Source organism: Dromiciops gliroides, chromosome 3 (assembly GCF_019393635.1).
Source record: "Dromiciops gliroides isolate mDroGli1 chromosome 3, mDroGli1.pri, whole genome shotgun sequence".
In the NCBI taxonomy this organism is placed as follows: domain Eukaryota; kingdom Metazoa; phylum Chordata; class Mammalia; order Microbiotheria; family Microbiotheriidae; genus Dromiciops; species Dromiciops gliroides.
The window spans coordinates 541,543,767-541,564,678 of record NC_057863.1 but is presented as its reverse complement, the minus strand read 5'-3'; the positions used below and the strand labels follow the sequence as shown (position 1 = coordinate 541,564,678).

At 45.9% G+C, this 20,912-nt stretch overlaps 1 protein-coding gene across 2 annotated transcripts in view; it reads right to left on the bottom strand.

The window, feature by feature from the left end:
* Positions 1–15,272: 15,272 nt before the first annotated feature.
* Positions 15,273–20,912, bottom strand: part of CEP164 (centrosomal protein 164) — a 78,617-nt gene continuing 72,977 nt past the window's right edge. For both annotated transcript variants that reach the window (XM_043996292.1, XM_043996293.1), the window contains exons 28-32: positions 19,720–19,834; positions 18,822–19,187; positions 18,394–18,460; positions 17,222–17,344; positions 15,273–17,012 (exon numbers count right to left, since the gene is read on the bottom strand). In XM_043996292.1, coding sequence (XP_043852227.1) covers positions 16,916–17,012; positions 17,222–17,344; positions 18,394–18,460; positions 18,822–19,187; positions 19,720–19,834 — 768 coding nt within the window. In that variant the 3' untranslated portion in view covers positions 15,273–16,915. The remainder of the gene's footprint in view (positions 17,013–17,221; positions 17,345–18,393; positions 18,461–18,821; positions 19,188–19,719; positions 19,835–20,912) is intronic.

Sequence of the window (20,912 nt, the reverse complement as noted above, 5' to 3'; positions counted from 1 at the left end):
AGGAAGGACAGTCGGGAAAGGAAGGAAAGTCAGGTTTGGAGACACTTTTAAAAAGATAAAAATGAGCTACCGTCCCCCCCCCCCACTCCCATAGTCATCTAAACTAGGCAATAACCTCTCAAATCACCCTCCAGGGTGCTAAAGAGATCCTGCCAGCAATGCGGAGTACAGCATGTGTGTGTTTGTAAATACATGTTCCCTCGTCACATTGATTAGCTTTTAGTGGGATGAGGCTTTCTTAAGTTACATCTTTTTTTATTTTTTCTTTTTTTTTTTTTTTCAGGGCAATGAGGGTAAATGACTTGCCCGGGGTCACACAGCTAGTGTCAAGTGTCTGAGGTCGGATTTGAACTCAGGTCCTCGTGAATCCGGGGCTGGTGCTTTATCCACTGTGCCACCTAGCTGCTCTAAGGGTGAGGCTTTCTTTGAGCCTTTCTCTGGTCAAATCTCAAATAGACCTTTAGCCAGTGCTTGGTTTAAAGTGAGTGTGAGTGAGTGTGAGTGTGTCTGTGTCTATGTGTATCCATGTGACAGAGACAGAGAGAGATGGGGGGGATGTGTAGAAAAGAGGAAGAAGAGACAAACAGACTATGAGGTCACTGAGATATTCTGTGATTTTTTATCGATGTTTACAAATAGCTGAAGGAAGAGAAAGAAAACTTGTTCTCTGTAGCTTCAAAGGGCAAAACTGGGGACCCATGGGAGGCAGATTTCAGCTCAATATAAGGATGAGCTCCCAGACCATTAGGGAGGGAGAGAACTTTCACTTCTCAGGGAGGTGATCAAGAAGAGAGGCTGGGGGCAACTAGGTGGTGCAGTGGATAGAGTACGGGCCCTGGAGTCAAGAGTACCTGAGTTCAAATCCGGCAGAAGAAGAAGGAGGAGGAGGAGAAGAAGGAGGAGGAGGAGAAGAAGGAGAAGGAGGAGAAGAAGGAGAAGGAGGAGGAGAAGAAGGAGAAGAAGGAGAAGAAGAAGAAGAAGAAGGAGAAGAAGAAGAAGGAGAAGGAGAAGAAGAAGAAGAAGAAGAAGAAGAAGAAGAAGAAGAAGAAGAAGAAGAAGAAGAAGAAGAAGAAGAAGAAGAAGAAGAAGAGAGGCTGGATAACCACCTTTCAGGAATATTATAAAAAGGATTTCTTTAAGGAAGGTTGGATGAGGTGACAAGTTCCTTTCCAACTCCCATCGTCTGAGTGTGACAGGGAGCAGGAAGCTTTCTCTGTGAGTTCCCTGGTGTCTGCCACTCCTAAACCTCCTACCCACCCCTACCCACCCAGGCTCTGGCAGAAGAAAAAGAGGCTTATCCAGTTAAGCTGGTGGGCTTCCCCAATGGTTTCCATTGACACATTGGATCTGCCATGGCAGGAGCTGATAGGCCAGGTAAGGAAGTGGCTCTTCCTGAAATACAAGGCTACCAGACTGGGTTGGGTTGGACAAAGGAGAGGGGAGGAAAGTTAAAGGGGAGAGGATAAGTATAACAGAGAGAACAAGGAATGAAAGAGATGTCAGGACTCAATGCTATGGCTGGGTCCAGATCCAAGGTATTGGGGATATGAACTGACTGGACAATATCCCTTGGCCCCCAAACTCTGCTTCTGCTGGGAAAAACAAATGATGGATAATTGGGAATGGGCTAGACCTATTGGTAAGGTGGGGTGGAGTCTTCTGGAAAGCAATTCCCAGGGCAAAGGGCAAGACTAAACAAGAGGAGGTGAGGTTAGATCTCAGAAGGACTTCCCCGTCTGTAAGCAGGGTCACCACCACAGTAGGGTACATTTCCTTTATCTGGATTTTTCGACCTTATCTTAAAGGACCCTCCTTCCCATTCACATTTGCTTCATAACTATCTGTAGCCCCTTGTTGATAAAAAATGTCTGCATCCTCCCTCATGTGTACAGTGGAAAGAATGCAGGATCCACAGCCAAAGGACCTCAGAGAAACTCAGTTTATTCCTATGTGCCCTAGAACAAATTACTCTGTCTCTCTCTCTCTGACTCTTTCTCTATATTTCTGTCACTGTCTGTCTGTCTGTCTGTCTGTCTGTCTGTCTCTATCTGTCTCCCCACCCCCCCACCCCTGCCCCCGCCCCACCTCAGCTTTCTCACCTATATAATGAATGAGTTGAACTAAATCAGGGATTCTTCACTTTGTGTGTCATGAGCCCTTCTGGAAGTCTAGCGAAGCCTATAGATCTCTGAATATTTTTTTAAATAATTGAAGGAAGTGCTAAATTTAAGTTAGAGGTTAATGAAAATAAGATATTTTTCCCTTCCAAATTGCTATGGTTCCTTCTGGCTCAAAATCCTGTGATCCTGTAACTCCCTTTCATCTGCACTAATATGGCCCTCAATCCATCCCCTTACTGTACTTACTGGTCACCCAGGCAACCTTTCTTCTTACCACAAATCATTCCACAATCAGTGAGGGATTGGCCACCACACACTCTCCAATAACAACAAATAGCTAACATTTATACAGAATTTTACATGTACTATCTTATTTGATCTTCATGCCAACCTTGGAAAGTGGAAACTCTTATTACCCCCATTTTACAGATGAGGAAACTAAGAGGAAAGAAGGTTCAGTGACCAGCACAATTAAGTAAGCATTTGAGGGTGGATTCAATCTTAGGTCTATCTACTCCACCACCTTAAGGGTAACTCTAGAGCATTCCTTCTGTATATATCAGTCCAGAGAAGAAGGGGCCATCACTGAACTGACCTAATAAACTTGAAGGGAGGGAAGACATCTTTATCTTTGCTAATTTCTACTAAAAGTTAGCATTTCCTTCAATTATATAAAAACATGATTCTGAGAAGCCAGCCAAGTTTTGTTTTTTGTTTTGTTTTTGATCAGGCAATTGGGGTTAAGTGACTTCCCCAGGGTCACACGGCTAGTAAGTGTCAAGTGTCTGAGGGCAGATTTGAACTCAGGTCCTCCTGACTCCAAGACTGGTGCTCTATCCACTGCGCCACCTAGCTGCCCCCCCAAGTTTTTACTAGACTGCCTAAGGGATCCATAATGCAACAAAGGTTAAGAATCCCTAATCTAGTCCAAACCCCTTTTTGTTCTGTCAGTTTTCAGTCGGGTCCAACTCTCTGTGACCCCATTTGGGGTTTTCCTTGGCAAAGATTCTAGAGTAGTTTGCCATTTCTTTCTCCAATTTATTTATTTTTTTTCCTAGGGTCTCCCAAAATTCTTTTTTTATCATAAAAATATTTTATTATTTTCTAGTTATGTGTAGAGATAGTTTTCAACATTTGGTTTTTTATAAGATTTCTAGTTCCAAATTTTCTCCCTCTCCCCTCCCCAAGATAGCAAGCAATCTGATATAGGTTATATATGTACAATCATATTAAATATATTCAGTATTAGTCATGTTGTGAAAGAAGAATCAGAACAAAAAGGAAAAACCTCAAAAAACAAAAACAAAAAAAAAGTAGAAACAGTATGGTTCAATCTGCATCTAGATTTCACATTTCTTTTTTTCTGGATGTGGAGAGCATTTTCCATCATGAGTCCTTTGGAATTATCTCAGACCATTGTACTGCTGAGAAGAGTCTATCACAAATCAACTTGTTTTTAAAGATGAGGCGGGGCAGCTAGGTGGCACAGTGGATAAAGCACCGGCCCTGGATTCAGGAGTACCTGAGTTCAAATCCGGCCTCAGAAACTTGACACTTACTAGCTGTGTGACCCCGGGCAAGTCACTTAACCCCCATTGCCCCGCGAAAGAAAGAAAGAAAGAAAGAAAGAAAGAAAGAAAGAAAGAAAGAAAGAAAGAAAGAAAGAAAGAAAGAAAGAAAGAAAGAAAGAAAGAAAGAGAATGGTTTAGTGACTTACCCAGGAACACACAGCCAGGAAGTGTCTGAAGCCAGATTTGAACTCAGGAAGATGAGTCTTCCTGACTTCAGTTTCAGCACTCTATCCACTGATCCACCTCACTGCCCTTAGTTTACAGAAAAATAAATATTAGCTCCCAAAAGGGAAAGTGACTTGAACAAGGTAACACAATAGCAGAGCTAGAATTTGAATCCAGGTCCTCTGATTCAACTACAGTGTTCTTTCCATTATAGTCCTTTAAAATTTATACTGCAAAGGTGGGGAAGGAAAGGGGATCTTAGATGAGGGATGGAGTGTCTTAGGGATTTGCTTCACAGTCTTTGCTATAGGGGACTAGTATTATGTCCAAGATAATTCTAAATTTACCTTCCCTAAACACCACTTCCAGATGTAAATTACAGGTGGAAGACTTTTCGTCTTAGGGCTGTGATTCCCTAGAAGCTATATCCAATTTTTTAAAAATCTACATCAGAGGGGGCAGCTAGTGGATAGAGCACTGGCCCTGGATTCAGGAGGACCTGAGTTCAAATCCGGCCTCAGACACTTAACACTTACTAGCTGTGTGACCCTGGGCAAGTCACTTAACTCCAATTGCCTCACCAAAAAAAAATCTACATCAGATGGGCAGAGCGCAGTGGATAAAGAACTGGCCCTGGATTCAGGAGGACCTGAGTTCAAATCCTGCCTCAGACACTTGCACTTACTAGCTGTGTGACCCTGGGCAAGTCACTTAACCCTCATTGCCCCGAAAAAAAAAATCCATATCAGCCAACAATTCAACTGAAGAAGCTAAGTCATTTCAGACAATTTGGCCTCCCTAAAGAGATGGTTCAGGTCTCAGTGTGGGGGGAGGCAGGAGAAAAGAAGGAGAAAGGGACAGTGAGGAAAATCCCTAGCAGGGTAGGGTCTCCTCACATGTTCCTCACAACAGTACTTGCCACCTGTCATCTCTCAAGCATCCCTCACCCTTTCCAAACCACAGGCCAAGAGGAGCAGCTTGTCATCAGTGCAACCAACAAAGATCAGAGCTAGGTTGGAAGAGGCAGACTCCAAGGAAAGAAGAGATCAGCACCCAGCTCAGGTCATACGTGGCTTACATCAGCAAGGGTGCAGTTTCTAGTCTACAAGGAGCATGAGGCTTAGCCTTCTTTGAAAACAGTAAAGGAGAGTGAAGAAAGAAGGAAAAGATCAAGACAGAGAGAGAACTGAGAGATCGATGACAAATAGACAATAGATAATAGAGGGTTGGATAGATGATAGATCTAGACAAACAGATGGAGAGATAGATGATGAATAGACAGATAGACATGGAGCATTTATAAGTGTTCACCATGTGCCGAGTGCAGCGCTAAGCAAGGAAAACAAAAATACAAGCAAACGAGACAGTCTGGACCCTGTAGGAGTTTTGAGGTAAAGTGAGCGTGTATTGGGCCTTTCTTGAAATGGGATATTAGAAAGGAACTTACCATTCTGGAGAATGGGTCTCAGGCAGGAGAGATGCCAAAGAGGACAAGGAGAAAGAGGAGAAGACCAGAAATGGAGGACAGTAGGAATTGAATTGAGCATGGCAGACCCCTCATTAAATATCCATTTGGCCTAGTGTTTTGTGGCAATAATCTCTGAGGTACCTCGGGAACGTTGGGACTTTTCTTCATCCCAAAACATGGGCAACTTTAAACTCCTTTTTTCACTTATCTACTACATTCTCTAGGAATTGAGTGTCTGACTCACACTCTTCCTCTCCACCCCAACCCTGCCCAGGATGGACTTCAACATGATTATACTTGTCAGCTCAAATGCTCTGGCCTTCCAGATTATCAGCCTTCTCAACTCCCTTCACTCTCCTTGAACCCACACAGGGATGACCATATTCCTCATCTGACCATTACCCATAATTGTTCTATCTCCATCATTCAGAACTCTGGAATTTCTTTCTTTGGCCACAACCTCCAATTGTTCAGTTTCTCTTTCTGCCTCATCATTTTTATTCCCATTCTTAATAATGCCCATGCTAGGAGGAATGTCCAATAAAAGACTTGAGACTTGGTACTTCTAAAGCAGAGAGGAAAGGCCTGGGACTTCAGGTTTTCATATTGCTCCACATTTGTGTTTTATTTGTCTTTTTCTTTTTTCCCCCTTTCATTCCCTTAGTATTCCCTATCATAGGAAAATCTAGTCATTTATTTTGCTTTTGTTTTGTTTTGCAAGACAATGGGGGTTAAGTGACTTGCCCAGGGTCACACAGCTAGTAAGTGTCAAATGTATGAAGCTGGATTTGAACTCAGGTCCTCCTGAATCCAGGGCCAATGCTTTATCCACTGTGCCACCTAACTGCCCCTAGTCATTTAAATGGTGGAAAGTCTTCTAGGAGATCATTAGGACCTTGCCACCAAGAGGTGGTATGTCATAAGACCAGCATTTTCCTGATGCAACTTCCTGGTCTGGGGATATAAAAAGTCCCAGCCACATGTAGCCAGGGCCTCTCCATTTGAGTCATCATACCCTGATCATTTACTTTTTTTTTTTTTTTTTGGTGAGGCAATTGGGGTTAAGTGACTTGCCCAGGGTCACACAGCTAGTAAGTGTCAAGTGTCTGCGGCTGGATTTGAACTCAGGTCCTCCTGACTCCAGGGCTGGTGCTCTATCCACTGTACCACCTAGCTGCCCCTCCCTGATCATTTACTAATCAGACCTGTTTCAAGATGGAGACAAGAGGGGCAGTCCAGAGAAGCAAAGTGCCAGTGTATTCTTATTACATCATCCTCCTATTTTAGGGCAAAATACACTTCTTCCTTTGCTAAGTGTTTAGTGGCTTGCAAGTGCCCCATTTTGTCCTCATTTTGAACCTGAACTAAGAGAGGGCTGGTGTGGGAGCAGCCCCTACAATCCATTCTTCATCCTCACCAGGACATCCCGTCTTCTGCTCTCCTATTCCATGAACGCTGCTCTTTCCCTTCTTTCAGTCTTGACCCTTTGGTTGACTGTTTCAACCATATGCTGTCAGCTTCCCTTGAAGGGGGCAGGGAGAACATCATGATGGTGCAGTAGAAACCAAACAGTATAAATGGAGGGAAATGAATGGACTCTAAGGACTTCTCTGCCATATCCTCCTTGCACGTCACCACCAGTCCTCGTGCGGTACCTTCTCTCCCCTCTCCTCCCAAACCCTCCACTTGCAGCCCCACATGGCTCCCTTCAGAGTTGTCTTGCCCCATTCAAGTGTATGCTCCTTGAGGGAAGGGCCTGACTTAATGGGCCAGTTTGATTGGAGCACAGAGTGCGCTAAGGAGAGTACAGTTATCCTTTCCACATCACAACTTTCCCCATATATCACGGGTCAGCCTAAGAAATTAAGTAGGAACCTGGGGGGAGTTTTGCAAAGCCACAGACGACACGAGAAAGCCGGCAGATGACGTAGAAAAAGTTCAGAAACTTGGAAATGCATAAAACATATGTATAGTATTGTATAATATCACCCTATTTTCTCTTTTAATAACATAATAATTCAGACTTCTTCTCTGGTACAAAAGGAGGGCCACAAAATTTTATGCAGATTTTCCAGATCGATCATGAGGGCGCCATAGCCCTAACCCCAGCAATGTGGAGTCGCTGTCGTGTGGAATACAAAGAGAAAGGTGCGGGAGCCAGATTGTAGAGGGCTTTAAATAGCCTTAGTAGTCTTATATTTGATCCAGGAAATAGGATCAAATTCTAAAAGAAAGTCATTGCGAAGTCAGACATGGTAACGTTTGTTGGTCCATTAAATTGACTCTTTCAGTGTACCCCTACCTATCCTGTCCTCTTTTCTGTGTCTGCCCAAGGCCTCCCCTTCTTTCAGGGCTCAGTTGAATCCCCATCATCACGAAGGCATTGTGATCATTCCAGTCCATACTGATCACTCGCTTCTCTGGATTCTTGTCACATTTAGAGATAGTAGGGGGGCAACTAGATGGCGCAGTGGTTAAAGCACCGGCCCTGAATTCAGGAGTACCTGAGTTCAAATCCGGCCTCAGACACTTGATACTTACTAGCTGTGTGACCCTGGGCAAGTCACTTGACCCCCATTGCCAAAAAAAAAAGATAGAGATAGTAGGGCCTGATCATTCTCCAGATTCTCTTGCTCTCTGATTTCAGAACTTTTATCTTATATAAGCAAATGATTCTGGGGGGAAAAGTAATTTTAGGTAAAACAATGTTAATAGAGGTGGGTAGTTCAAGAGGACCAATGTTATAAATAGAATGACTAGAATGTAAGCTCCTTGAGGGCAGGTACTTTGGTTTTTTGTTTGTATCTCCAGTACCTCTTGGTACATGGCTGGTGCTTAATAAATATTTGACTGACATATTGATAAATGGGACAACCAACAGCCCAATGACATTGGAGCAGGGTGAGCTTGATTTTAAGACGTCATGACAAATGTCTGGTTAAAACATATTCATGGGGCAGCTAGGTGGCACAGTGGATAGAGCACTGGCCTTGGAGTCAGGAGTACCTGAGTTCAAATCCAGCCTCAGACACTTAACACTTACTAGCTGTGTGACCCTGGGCAAGTCACTTAACCCCAATTGCCTCACTAAAAAAAAAAAAAAATTAAAGCATATTCATGGGGACAGCTAGATAATGCAGTGGATAAAACACCAGCCCTGGATTTAGGAGGACCTGAGTTCAAATCCAGCCTCAGACACTTGACACTTACTAGCTGTGTGACCCTGAGCAAGTCACTTAACCCTCATTGCCTCACCCCACCCCACCCCAAAAAAGGAAAAGGAAAACATATTCATGATTGTAGGTAGAAAAACAATATTAGCAAGAGAAATGTAATGCAAGGTATATCTGTACTACTTTTGCTTCTCCCACCCTTACCCCAGCATTTCCTGCTCAATGAATACTTGTGGAATGTTTGCTTCTCTTCTCTGGGCTGTTTTAAAAAGCAGGTAGGGGGGCAGATAGATGGTGCAGTGGATAGAGCACCGGCCCTGGAGTCAGGAGTACCTGAGTTCAAATCCGGCCTCAGACACTTAATACTTACTAGCTGTGTGACCCTGGGCAAGTCACTTAACCCCAATTGCCTCACTAAAAAAAAAAAAAAAAAAAAAAAAAAAAGCAGGTAGGATTTAAATTGGCTGCAATTAGGCTGATGAAGGATCTCAAGAGCATGCTCCAAGTGCATCAGATGAAGGAGCCGGGGTTGTTTGGCTGGAAAAGAAGAACTATGCAGAATGCGGCCACAGTCCTTGAACAGCTGGCACATGGAAGAGGGATTGATCTTGGACAGCTTGACCACAGAAGGAGGAGGAGCAAAGGGTAGAAGCTGCAGAGAATGAAACATAGGCCCTGCCAGACTTCCCCACCATTGCTCAGCTTTCTTCTCACCCTAGGGCCTTCCCCCAGCACATGGGGATTCTCACCCTGGAACACCCTGTGCCATGCTGACCTCATTGCCCCATTAGTGAGTTCTAGCTGGGGACCCTCATTTTGGGGATGAGCCCAGGCTGGCCATGCTTCATTCCCCTCCCAAATCTGCTTCTGATTCTTCAGAATCAGCCACAAAACCCCCTTGAACATCACCATCAGTCTCTGTCCAGGTATCCTTCCTCTCCTCTCCTCTCCTCTCCTCACCTCTCCTCCCCTCTCCTCTCCTCCCCACTTTATTTTTTAAATTTAATTTAATTTTTAATTTTTTTCCAATTACATGTAAAGATATTTTTTGAGTTCCACATTTTTCTCCCAGCCTGCCTTCCCTTCCCCCTCCCAAGGCCAGCGAACAATCTGATATAAGTTATACGTTACAATCCTGTTAAACCTATTTTCACATTAGTCATGTTGTAAGAGAAGAATCAGTACAAAAAGGGGGGGAAAACTCAAGAATAAACAAGGATAACAAAAAAGCAACAACAAAAGTGAAAATAGCATGCTTCAGTCTGCATTCAAATCCCACAGGTTTTTCCTGGATGTGGAGAGCATTTCCCATCATCAGTCTTTTGGCATCATCTTGGATCATTTCTTTGCTGAGAAGAGTTGTATCACAGTTGATTCTCCTCCCCACTTTCAGCTCCCTTCTGAGCTGTCTTGTCCCATTAAAATGTAAGCTCCTTGAAGGCAGGTGTACTTTTCTCTTGGCCTGTATTTGTACTCCAGGCACATTCTCCATATTCCCAGAGCTTAGCATAGTTCCAGGCACGTGGTAAGTGCTTAATACTCAATGCCTGCCTGCCTGCCTGCCTACTTTCCTACTATGAAAAATGTCCTAAGAGAGCTGTCCAAAAAGTGGAAAAGGCTGTTTCTAAAGGAATGAGGTTGAACTGAAAATTTTTTTACATGTAATTGAGAGAAAAATAAAATATTTTTAAAAATAATAATAAAGGAATTGAGTTTAATTTAGATTTAGAGGAACTTTTTGAGGCCACTCACCGTTTGAAGTCTTTCACTAGGTAATTCTCTCTCTCTCTCTCTCTCTCTCTCTCTCTCTCTCTCTGGGCCTTATAAAATTTCCTTTTCTATAAAACGAGGGAGTTAAACAAGGTCATTTTTAGCTTCAAGTCTATGATCCTATATCTTTTTACATTCCTTCAATCTTCTGATGTCCAACTGAACCTTGTTTGCTCACTCACTTGCTCACTCTTGAAGTCCAGGAGGAAGAGTTGGCATACCCCTTGCACCCCAGGGCCACTTTCAAACATGACCTCTGCCTCTTCGCCTAGCAACCTCCTTTAAAGTTCTCTCCAGCCTATCTAGCTCCTTGGTACTGACATCCATGTACCTGACTTACTCTTCCTTCTCCTCAATAAATTCAGCACCAACCTCACAGTCTTCTTCTCCAACCTAACTCTGGCCCCTTCCAACACCCCCATGTCTTCAACCTTGTCAGCTCGCGTGACCTCAGTCTACACCTCTAATTCAACCACCCAGAGAAGTGGTCATACCTTAGACAACCTGCTCCTCCCTGTGCCCCACCTACTGAATTTGCCCTGGGGAATTTCCAGTTACAGCTCTGTGAAAAGGGAATCCTGTTTCAGTATAGGATAAAGTAGATGGCCTATATACATCCAGATATCCTCTCTGGCCGATAATGAAACTGATTTTTTTTTTCACCCTGAAAGGTCCTCTTATAAACCTACTAAGTTCTTATGTATTTACTAAGTACTTACTAAGGAAACTGTCCCAGCTCACAAACCCAAATCAGTCACACTTTTGGAAAGCATTCCCTTATCTAGGATCCGACCCTCTTGATCTGGCCCATAAGGGACCATGCCTGAACAGCTGGAACAAAAACCTGGGCTAAAATGTATCAGAGGATAGCAAATACTGCTGCTTTCAGCACGAGAGCTGGGATAGCTTAGGGGGGAATGGAAGATAATTTAAAATTCTGCTTTTTTGGTGCAAATCATCTGTGCTGGGTTTCCCTGAAAATTTGTTGCTACTAATTTGAGGATGCATGCAGGTTGCTCCACTGAAACAGGGGGAAAAGAATCCATCCTAACTTTGGCAGTCTAGGACTTTTCAGGGTTCATTCTATATTTAAGGGGAGGGGGAAGGGAGGGGATGCCAATTAGCTTTTGGGTAATGGAACTGTCTGCCTTTGGTTAGCAGGGAATTTGGGGGGCGGGGAGGGGAAAGTAGGACACTGCAGAATGAACTACTCTAAAAGCATTGCCCATGAATGGAAACCACACTAGACTGGAAGCTGAGAGACCCAGATTCTAATATCAAATCTTCCAGCAGTTAGTTGGCAATGTGACCTCGAACAAATCACATTACCTTCTCTGGGCCTCGGTCTCTTCAGCTGTCACTCCGTGAGCATAATCTCAGACACTACTTACTACCAGTGTGACCTTGGGTAGGTCCTTTAATCTAAGCTTTGTTCTCATCTCTAAAATTAGGGAACTGAACCAGAGCAGGAGCTCTTAGGCCCCTTTGTCAACCTTGGGGAGCCTGTGCATGGACTCCTTTTTATTTTTTTAATTTAATATTTCCCCCCAATTACATATAAAAATTAATTTTTAACATTCATTTTTTTTTAATTTTGTGTTCCAAATTCTCTTCCCTCTTCCCCTCATTGAGATAGCAAGCAATACATTATATGAGTGAAGTTATGCAAAACATATTTCCATGTTAGTCATGTGAAAGAAAACGGACCAAAAAAACAAATAAACAAATGAGAAAAAATAAAGAAAAAGTATGCTTTGATCTGCATTCAGACTCCATCATAAGTGAAGGATGCATTCTAAGAAAAATGTTTTTAAATGTATAAAACAAAATACATAGAATTATCCAAAATAAAAAATTACACTGAAGTATGGTGATCAAAATAGAAAACCATTCCCAGACTCCAGGTTAAGAATTCCTGAAGTAGAGGATCTTTAAGGTTCCTTCCACCTCTGACATTGTTAACACCTGAGGTGTTAAAATACATATATTTTAAATAATAAAAAAAAGACAAAGTATAGAAAGCTTGTCTCAGGAAGACCTGGGTGCAAGCCCACCTTCTCACTCATTCTAGCTGTTACCTGGGAAAAGTTTGGGGGGTTTTTGGGTTTTTTACCCTGGGAAAGTCACCTAACTTCTCAGTGCACTGGGCAACCCTCTGAATTGCAGAGCAGGTACCAAACCCCATGGGCGAGAGAAGTTCCTCACCAAGGACACCTTACATTGATGAAATCACAGGTTTATTTCATTTTATTTTTATTTCCACACCCTCTCTCTCCCCCACCCACCGAGATGACAAATGATACCCATTATATATGGAACACGTTATTTCCAAATTAGCCATGAGAGGTCTAGTAAAAAAAAAAAATTTTAATTAAAAAAATTTTTTTTTTTTTAAAGACTGGCCAAGAGAATAGAGAGCAAGTCACTCTATAGCTTCCAGGGGAGGAGTGGGGTTTGCTCATTATCACAAGGGTTCCCTCAGTGCCACCTGACCACTTGACACATGGCAGACCCAGCAGTGGTATACCTTAAGACTGTTTCCAGAACATCCTTGGATCATAGATTTTAGAGCTGGAAGGATCTTAGAGGTGGGCCAACCTTACTCCCTCATTTCATGGCTGAGGAAAATGGGGCAAATGAGGTTAAATGACTTGCCCAAGGTCACATAGGCAGTAAGAAGCCAGGTTTCCAACCCAGGTCCTGACCCCAATTCCAGCACCCATGGCCTATGGGACCACACTGGGTATTCATCTGGCTGTCCTCCCCATTGGCCTCCCCATTGGAGGCACCCAAATGCTGTTCCAGGGACAAAAGTTGTTGCCGTAATCTTTAGAATAGGCAGAGTTGGGGCAGCTAGGTGGCACAGTGGATAAAGCACCAGCCCTGGATTCAGGAGGACCTGAGTTCAAATCCAGCCTCAGACACTTGACACTGTGTGACCCTCGGCAAGTCACTTAACCCCAACTGCCTCACCAAAAAAAGGAAGAAAAAAAAAGAATAGGGAGAGTTGCCCAGAGGATGGCTCTAGAAGCATGCCCTAAGCAAACCCCAAATATGTGGACACACTGGGGCCCTGACAACAAAGGCTGTGCTCCTAAGTTGCCACAGAATTGTATCCCTGTAGGACTATAGTTAACTTTCTCCTCCTTACTAAGTCCCTTCCATGCCCCACCCCCACACATACACATGTGTGCCCTTGACCCTGCCTGGTGAGAAACCCATACTTGCCACAAACCCAGGAGGTATTCACTCGGGGTCCCATTTTACAAGTGCCAGTGGGAACAAAAGGAGAAAAAGGTGGGAGTCGGATTGTTCACCATCCTGAAATTCTGGAGCCTTTATTGTGTGTACCCTCACACAGCATTTATAGAATGGGCAAATCCCAAGAAATGGAAAGGAGTTTAAAAAACCACCCAATCCCATTTCCCCATGCATACTTCCCTAGGGTCATCCAGCCTCTTCCTGAAGGCCTCTAGGGCCATGGAGATGACAGCTAAGCTAGTTGGGGGCTTATTTTGAACTGAAATCTGGCTCCTTGTCACTTCTACCCCTGGTAGTGTTCTGCAGCCACAGTTAGTCTGCCCCCTCTTCTCCAGGACGGCCTTTTAAATATTAAATTTAAATATCAATTAATTAAATAATATTTAATTATTAAATATTTTAAGACTGCTGTTCTCTACTTAGACTTCCCTTCTGGGGGAAGGGGGAAGGGAATAAACATATTTATTTATATCAGCCACCTATGTGTCAGGCAGGTGCTACGGTTATCCCCATTTCACAGTTGAGGAAACTGAGTCAAAGGTCAAGCGACTTGCGCAGGTCACACAGACAGTAAGTACAGATGAGGCTGGCTTTTAAACTCTTCCTGACTCCAAGCACTAATTGTCTTTTAAATAATACGGTTTTGAGTCTTGCTTAGCACCTTTGCAGCCCACCTCTGCACATGCTCATTTAATAATATGTCTCTCAAAATATGATTCCCATAACTAAACCCAAAAATCCAAATGTGATCTCACCGGCGGAGTAAAGGAAAACCAGCCCCCTCTTCAATCTAGACACTATTAATGTAACTAAGACTGAAGGAGCCTTTTTTTTTTTTTTTTTGCGGGGCAATGGGGGTTAAGTGACTTGCCCAGGGTCACACACAGCTAGCAAGTGTCAAGTGTCTGAGGCCAGATTTGAACTCAAGTACTCCTGAATCCAGGGCCAGTGCTCTATCCACTGCACCACCTAGCTGCCCCTGAAGGAGCCTTTTTGACCACTGTCTCACACAGCTGGTTCCCATTTTGTTTGCAGCCAGGGCTCACCTGTTCTCTACTTGCACAACTGATTTTGGTTTTTAACCCAAGTGCAGGACTTCACATTTATTCATATCAGCCCAGCATTCCAGCCCTTTGCAGAGCTTTAAACCCTCCCACGGTCTTAGGTTGTGTGTACGTTATCATCTCCATGGTGAGGCTGTAAACCCCCTACCAGCAGGAACCATGCCTTTTACAACTCTGTAACCTCCATAGTGGCTTGCCCAGGGAAACACACTGAGTGAATGATTATGAATGATGGGGATCCTGGGGACCCAAAGGACAGCTGTAGGAGATAATTACAGCAGAGAAGTTCTCTGGGCATGGTGAGCTAACTCAACTAACCACATGCAATTCAGCCCAAGCCCCGCTTGACCCTTCAAGGACCTCACAACTGTGTAGGCACCCCAGTCTTTCCTAGATGCCCCAGCCAGAAGTAGTTTCTGTAGTTTCACATAAAGGGGAATTCCTGCCCTCACTTAGGGGTCAGCCCATGTCTCTCTCCCCAGAGAATTGGGGAACTGGGCCAGAGCACAGCTCCAGGAGTCAAAGTGGCACAGTAATCCTACCACTTCCTAAGAAGCAGAGGAGGTGCTGAAATGACAGGGTCATGCTCTCAAGCCATCCTTCCACCCAGCACACCTGAGGAGGAGGTGACGACAGTTTTAGAGAAAGAAACACCATCCACACTACCGAATTGTGGGAAAATGACCCATGGAGGTTTAATTGGTACAGAAAACATGGGGCAAGACAAGCTGGATTGATTGTCACCACAGTTGTTAAGCACACAAGCCATTCCTAAACCACACAGCATCAGTCAAGTAAGAAAACGGTCTCCTCTGAGAGGAGAGGCTTGTGCCTCGCTGCAGTGCCTGAGGAAGGGGGTAAAAAGCAATCTGCTTCCCAGGTTTCTCCTCCATGAGAAAGATGATGAGAGGCTGGTTTCCATGCTGAGGAGTGCTAAACACAACTCCACAGCCTTGAAGACAAAAAAATGTTGACTTCTTCAAAACAGTGAGATGAACTCTCCAGAAGTCCCCACCAAACGCCATCAAGGAGCCCATCTGTCTGCCGGCTCACTGAAGGAGACCTGCAGGGAACCTTCTCTCCAGCCCCAAGATGGCTCCAGACCCCCTCTCTGATTGCTCATCCTCTCCCCTCCTGCCCCCTCCTGCGGAGACTTCATCTGGTACAAGATACCTCGTTGTCTACAGTGAAACTCAAAAGATTAGAAGGGAGGGGCAGGCTGGGAAAAGGAAAAAAGAGTGGTGGTCGAAATGCAAACGTTTTTATCCGAACAAGCATGGTGAGAAAAGGTGGGAGAAAGTGAAGGCTACAAAGATGACTGGAATAAGGCGGAGGACAACCCCATCCCCTTTCCTAATGGCTTTCTGTCAAGGTGGGGGAAGCCATCACCTTAACGCCTGAGGGTCATGGAATGGGATCCCTAGAGAGGCCTGCCCTGGCTTCATCTTCCCATGGAGTCTGACTCCCAAGGTCTTCCCTTCCCCAAGCCCAAGTACAGGGTCATTCTGTGGGTGGGAACCCAGGGATAAAGGTAGAAAATGATTCCCTCAGTCGTATGGGACTAGTCCAACAAAAGGCAGGGGAAGACTCACAGTTGCCTCGTTTCTCAGGGACCCCACATCAATCAGCCTCAGGGAAAGGCTCTGTGTAAAGCTGACCACAAACCTGAGACAACCTGAGTCATTGTGCAAAAAAGGAATCATAAAAAAAAAAACAAAAACAAACCAAGAGAGCCGGGTGCCCTGCTGCTGAGGTATTAGCTAAAAGGAAACAGGTTCAGGGTGGAGCTAGTCCCCAAGAAGCACCAAGTCCTGGGGTGAACATGCTTTGGAGAGGGGCTTCATCCACACTCAGACCTAGCCCATACATCAAGAGTTACCAAACTGGCTCCTCTGACCCTCTCCAAAATACCCTGGAGACCTGAAGGACAGAAGCAGGTCCACTGGAAGGGAGGGCAAAGACAACTCCCTGAAGGGGAGCCCCATGAAAGTGTCCAGTGCCACCCCTCTCCTTCCACTGGGGCTGTCAGTCCTACCTCATCTGCACTGGCATGATAATGCAGGCCCCAGTAGGTCATGGAAGCTCAAAACTTTTCTGTTTGGGATATATTAGGGGCTTCTCAGAGGGTGTGGCTTGCTACATTCCTCCCACTGTCCCCTACCCCATCATCACTCCTATGCCTTCCCCCAAAGTCCTGAGGGGGTCAGGCCTGCATAGCAGAGGGATGATGGATCAGGGACAATAAAGTGCAGGAAGCTCCTTAGGCACTTGGTCTAAGATGAGGGGGGCCTGGAGAGCCCTATGCCCTACCGCCCCAGGGGCCTTAATAGTGATACACCTTCAGCTTGTTGTTCTCATCCAGGCCCAACTGCAGCAGGCCTGAGGTAGCCTTGGGCTTGGGTGAGGTGGGGAAGAGGGATCTGGTAACACTGTGAAGGAAAAGCTGATATGGGCTGGAGCAAAGCTATAGAGGGAGTTGAGGTCATGGGGAGCAGGAAAGGAGAAGACCCCCCCCCCACCCCCGATTCCCACCAAAGCCCAGGGGTCCTTTAACCCCATGCAGTTACCCCAGCCTCCCCCCACCAGAAATGTGGATGCACAAAGGCAAAGGGCTTAGTTGAAAGGATACACCTTGGGGTCTTTCTTCATATGCTCCAGCCACTTCCTATTAGACTCGATCATGCCCTCAATGCTGGAGCCACTGGGCTGAGAGATCTGGGAGTGGGAGCTCTGAAACAGGCGGAGCTGATCACTGAGCCGCGGACACCACAGGGGTGCAGCGGGAAAGGACAGACAGGAAGGGGAAACCGAGGAAGAAGATGAAACTGCAGGGCCCAGCATGGACAAGAACCGCCCCTCCATGCCAGGCCCCGTTTGCTGCCTCTCTGTGCCCCGGGGAGGGAAAACTTTGACAAGCAGCCAGGCTGCAGGCTGCTGCCAGCCTCTGCAGCGGCTTCCCATCACCAGACTCCTCGGGTGACAACACCTGACTGCTTCCCAGCTTCTCCATCAAACAGCGTCTTTTTTTCCAGGAATAGGGAGGGAAAAGAGGAAGATTCCTCCCTTAGGAGAGCACTGATGCCTTAGATCTAGACTTGCTCACACATCCACTTCTTGGCAGTCCCTGGAATAAAGCGCTCTGACCCTCCAAGGCACCCACCCCCACCTCATCTTCAGAAGCAAGCCAGAAATTTTGGAGGGGTTCAGGAATGTGGGGGATAGTGAAGGCATGGGGGGCAGTGCTGAAGAACTGGCAAAGAGGGAGGAGCAAGGAACGAGAAAATAACAATCGGCTTAAGTAGTAACTAGCCTCTTGTCTCCTACTCCAGACATTGCTCATCAGGAACCAGGGGTGCACCAGCGCAGGCTAACAGCGCACAGATTGGTTTAAGGGACTGGGGCTCCAAGGGCCAGCAAGGGCAGGAAGGAGTCCCACTCCAGGGCTGCTTTTTCATGCCTGGCTGTCATGAGACAGATGTCTCTAATGGGAAGCCTCTGCAGATAGGTCAGGGAAGCTCTGGCATCTGGGCTTCTCCCGCGGGATTTCCTTCTACTGAGCTGTTCCTGCTGGATGCCCCTCTTGGTGACAGTGGGATCTTGCCCTGCAAGTTGACAGGGCAGGTGTGGAATAGGCTTAAGTCACCCAGACCTGAGTGAGGGGCATGGCGGTCATGCTAATGGGGACCCTCTCCCCATCTTTTTTTGGAAGACAGACTAGATCTGCCTTTTCCAAGCAGTCCCATCCCTTGGGAACTGCCTATATTCAAAGCATGATGACAGAAAAGAGGTCAGGAAGCTTACCTGGCAGATACATAGCCCAACCTATTGTCCAGAGGAGCTGGGCTGCCACTAAATAATGGGACTCCAGCTGAAAAACATCCAGAAAATAGTTAGAGAGAGGCAGGAACTCAACCTGAACTGCTACTTCCACCTAATCTAGTTGCCTCTTCTGGAAGCTGTGGCTTTTTCCCATTCCATTTCCAAATATTTGATTTTTTCAATGGGAAAATAGGAGAGGCTTCCTTCCCCAGGCACTCAGATCTCTAAGGCAGTAGGGATATTTGTGGTATCCTTGCTTAGGGATGGTATAGACAACATGGTCTCTTTCACCAAATGGCCTGTGGACTGCCCATATGAGCCAGTGAACTTTATAGTGAAGAAGACAGTTAATGGGGTGGGGTAGGGAGAACCAGGTGGAGACCGGCAACAGGGACCCAGAGGAAACTTACCTGGGAAATATTTGTGCCACTTCTCCACCAGAAAGTTGTCCACTGACTGAGCAACTGAAGAGGTGAGGCCAGAGCTTACTCCAGGGCCCCAGGCCCACTGATTGAGAAGAGGGATCCCAGTGGAGGGAACCAAAGGGGTAGGGGCTGAAATTCTGGTCATGGAAGGGTGAGTGGAGATGGGAGTGGTCTTGGAGGGCAGGGGAAGCATCTGGACTTGTGTTGAACTTAAGATAGGTGATGGCTGGATGCTAAGGGAGCCCAATACACTCAGCACCCCATTGAGCTCATTGGTGATTCTTTGTAAGGAGCTGCTTAAGTACTGGATCTTGTTGAAATGGGGGAAAGGCAAGTTTGATACTGGATCCCCTAAAAAAAAAAAAGATGTAGGTGGTGAAGGAGGAATTTAGGGGCCATCTCTAAGTCACCTAGTGTTTCTAGCTTCCCATGACATCCCCCAGTCTGTGGAAGAAGGCAGAGACTGACAAGAGCTGGTTTTCTGCATTTTGAACCAGTGAGAATCTTGAAGTTCACCCAGAAAGAAAAGCCTCAAAGCTCAGTCACCCTGGAGGCTGATTGGGGCCCCCGCCTTCCAGCAGAGTCACTGCTGCCCCAGAGGCCAGGACAAGATAGAAGTGGAGAGGGCAGAAAAGGTGGAAGGTATTTCTGCCCATTTGTAGGCCAGGACCAACAGAGGAGAAATTCTGAAAGCTGGGAGCCAGAGAGGAGAGGATTCAGGGAGGAAGCCAATGTCAGTGACTGGCGGGCATGCTAAGGAGAGCTGAGGGTCGAATGGCAACAACTCAACCTTCCTTCCCCTTCGTCTTCCTAAATGTTGCTGGACACTTGGTCTTTTCCTTCACCCATGTCAGCGGCCCGTTCACAACCAAACACTACTCACTGTGGGGCAGAGGGGAGGTCTCAGAGCTCGTACTGCTGGTGTCTTCCAGATCGCTAACGTCAAATGTTACCACCTTTCTAGAGGAAGCTCCTCTCAGTGTGCCCTCATCTGAAAGCTGGTTGGAGAAGGAGGCTGTTGGGACCTAGCCTTCTTACAGGCCAGTGCCCTCCTGCCCATGTGATGGGGGGCCTGAGGACACCATAGCTCAAAAGGCCACCTCGCTGCCCTGTGGGCAGCAGAGACCCACGGAGCCAACTCTGCTAGGATGCCCAAGGGAAGGGCAGCCAACATGGCCAGGACAAGGGCAACAATTAAAATGTCCACAGTCTTCACCGCTCCTTCCCTACCCTCATACTCCCCATTCCCTCCCATGTCTACAAATGGTTATGTGCACATTACCATCTTTCTGGAGGCCTTGAGCCACCACCCGAGCTAACTAACACATGCAACTTAACACAGAACCACAGAAAGCAGAGTTCTCTGGCACTGAAAATACATGCATTCATAATGGTGGTCAATAATAGCTAGCATTTTTATGGCGCTTTGAAGTTTGCAAAGCGCTTTTCATATGCTAACTCATTTGATCCTCATCACAATCCTGTGTGGTAGATGCCATCATTATCTTCAATTCACAGGCACAGAGAGGTTAAATGACTTGCCCAGAGTCACACAGCTAGTGAATATCTGAGGCAGAATTCCAACTCGGGTCTTTCTGACTCTGAGTCCTGTGCTCTATCCACTGCACCCCCTAGGCAGCTCAGCTACTTCTGGAGGTAGCCAATTCCCACCCCTGGCCCAGAAGATGGCCTGACTCTTCCCTGGGAAGTTCCTTCCCGTGGTTCTTACCTAACCCCTCAAGGCCATCTATCCTCTGGAAGTTCAGCAAAGAAGTAGGGCTATGAGAACAGTGCACCTTTTCAACACCCCGAGGATGGCAGTTAGGAAGGTACAGATTATGGAGAGGGTTTCTGGGTGCTCAGCATCACTAAGCAGATAGAGCTGGGCCTACAATTACACTCAGCCTCAAAAATCACATCTGACGCCACAACTATCTCCTAAAAATCATGGGACCTTAGAGAGCCATCTAATCCAGGCCCCTTGTTTTACAAATGGGGAAACTGAGGTGAAGAAAGGTAACATGAAGTCCCTGAGGTCACAGAGCTCAGAAGCACAGAAGCCACGAGTCCAGTCCT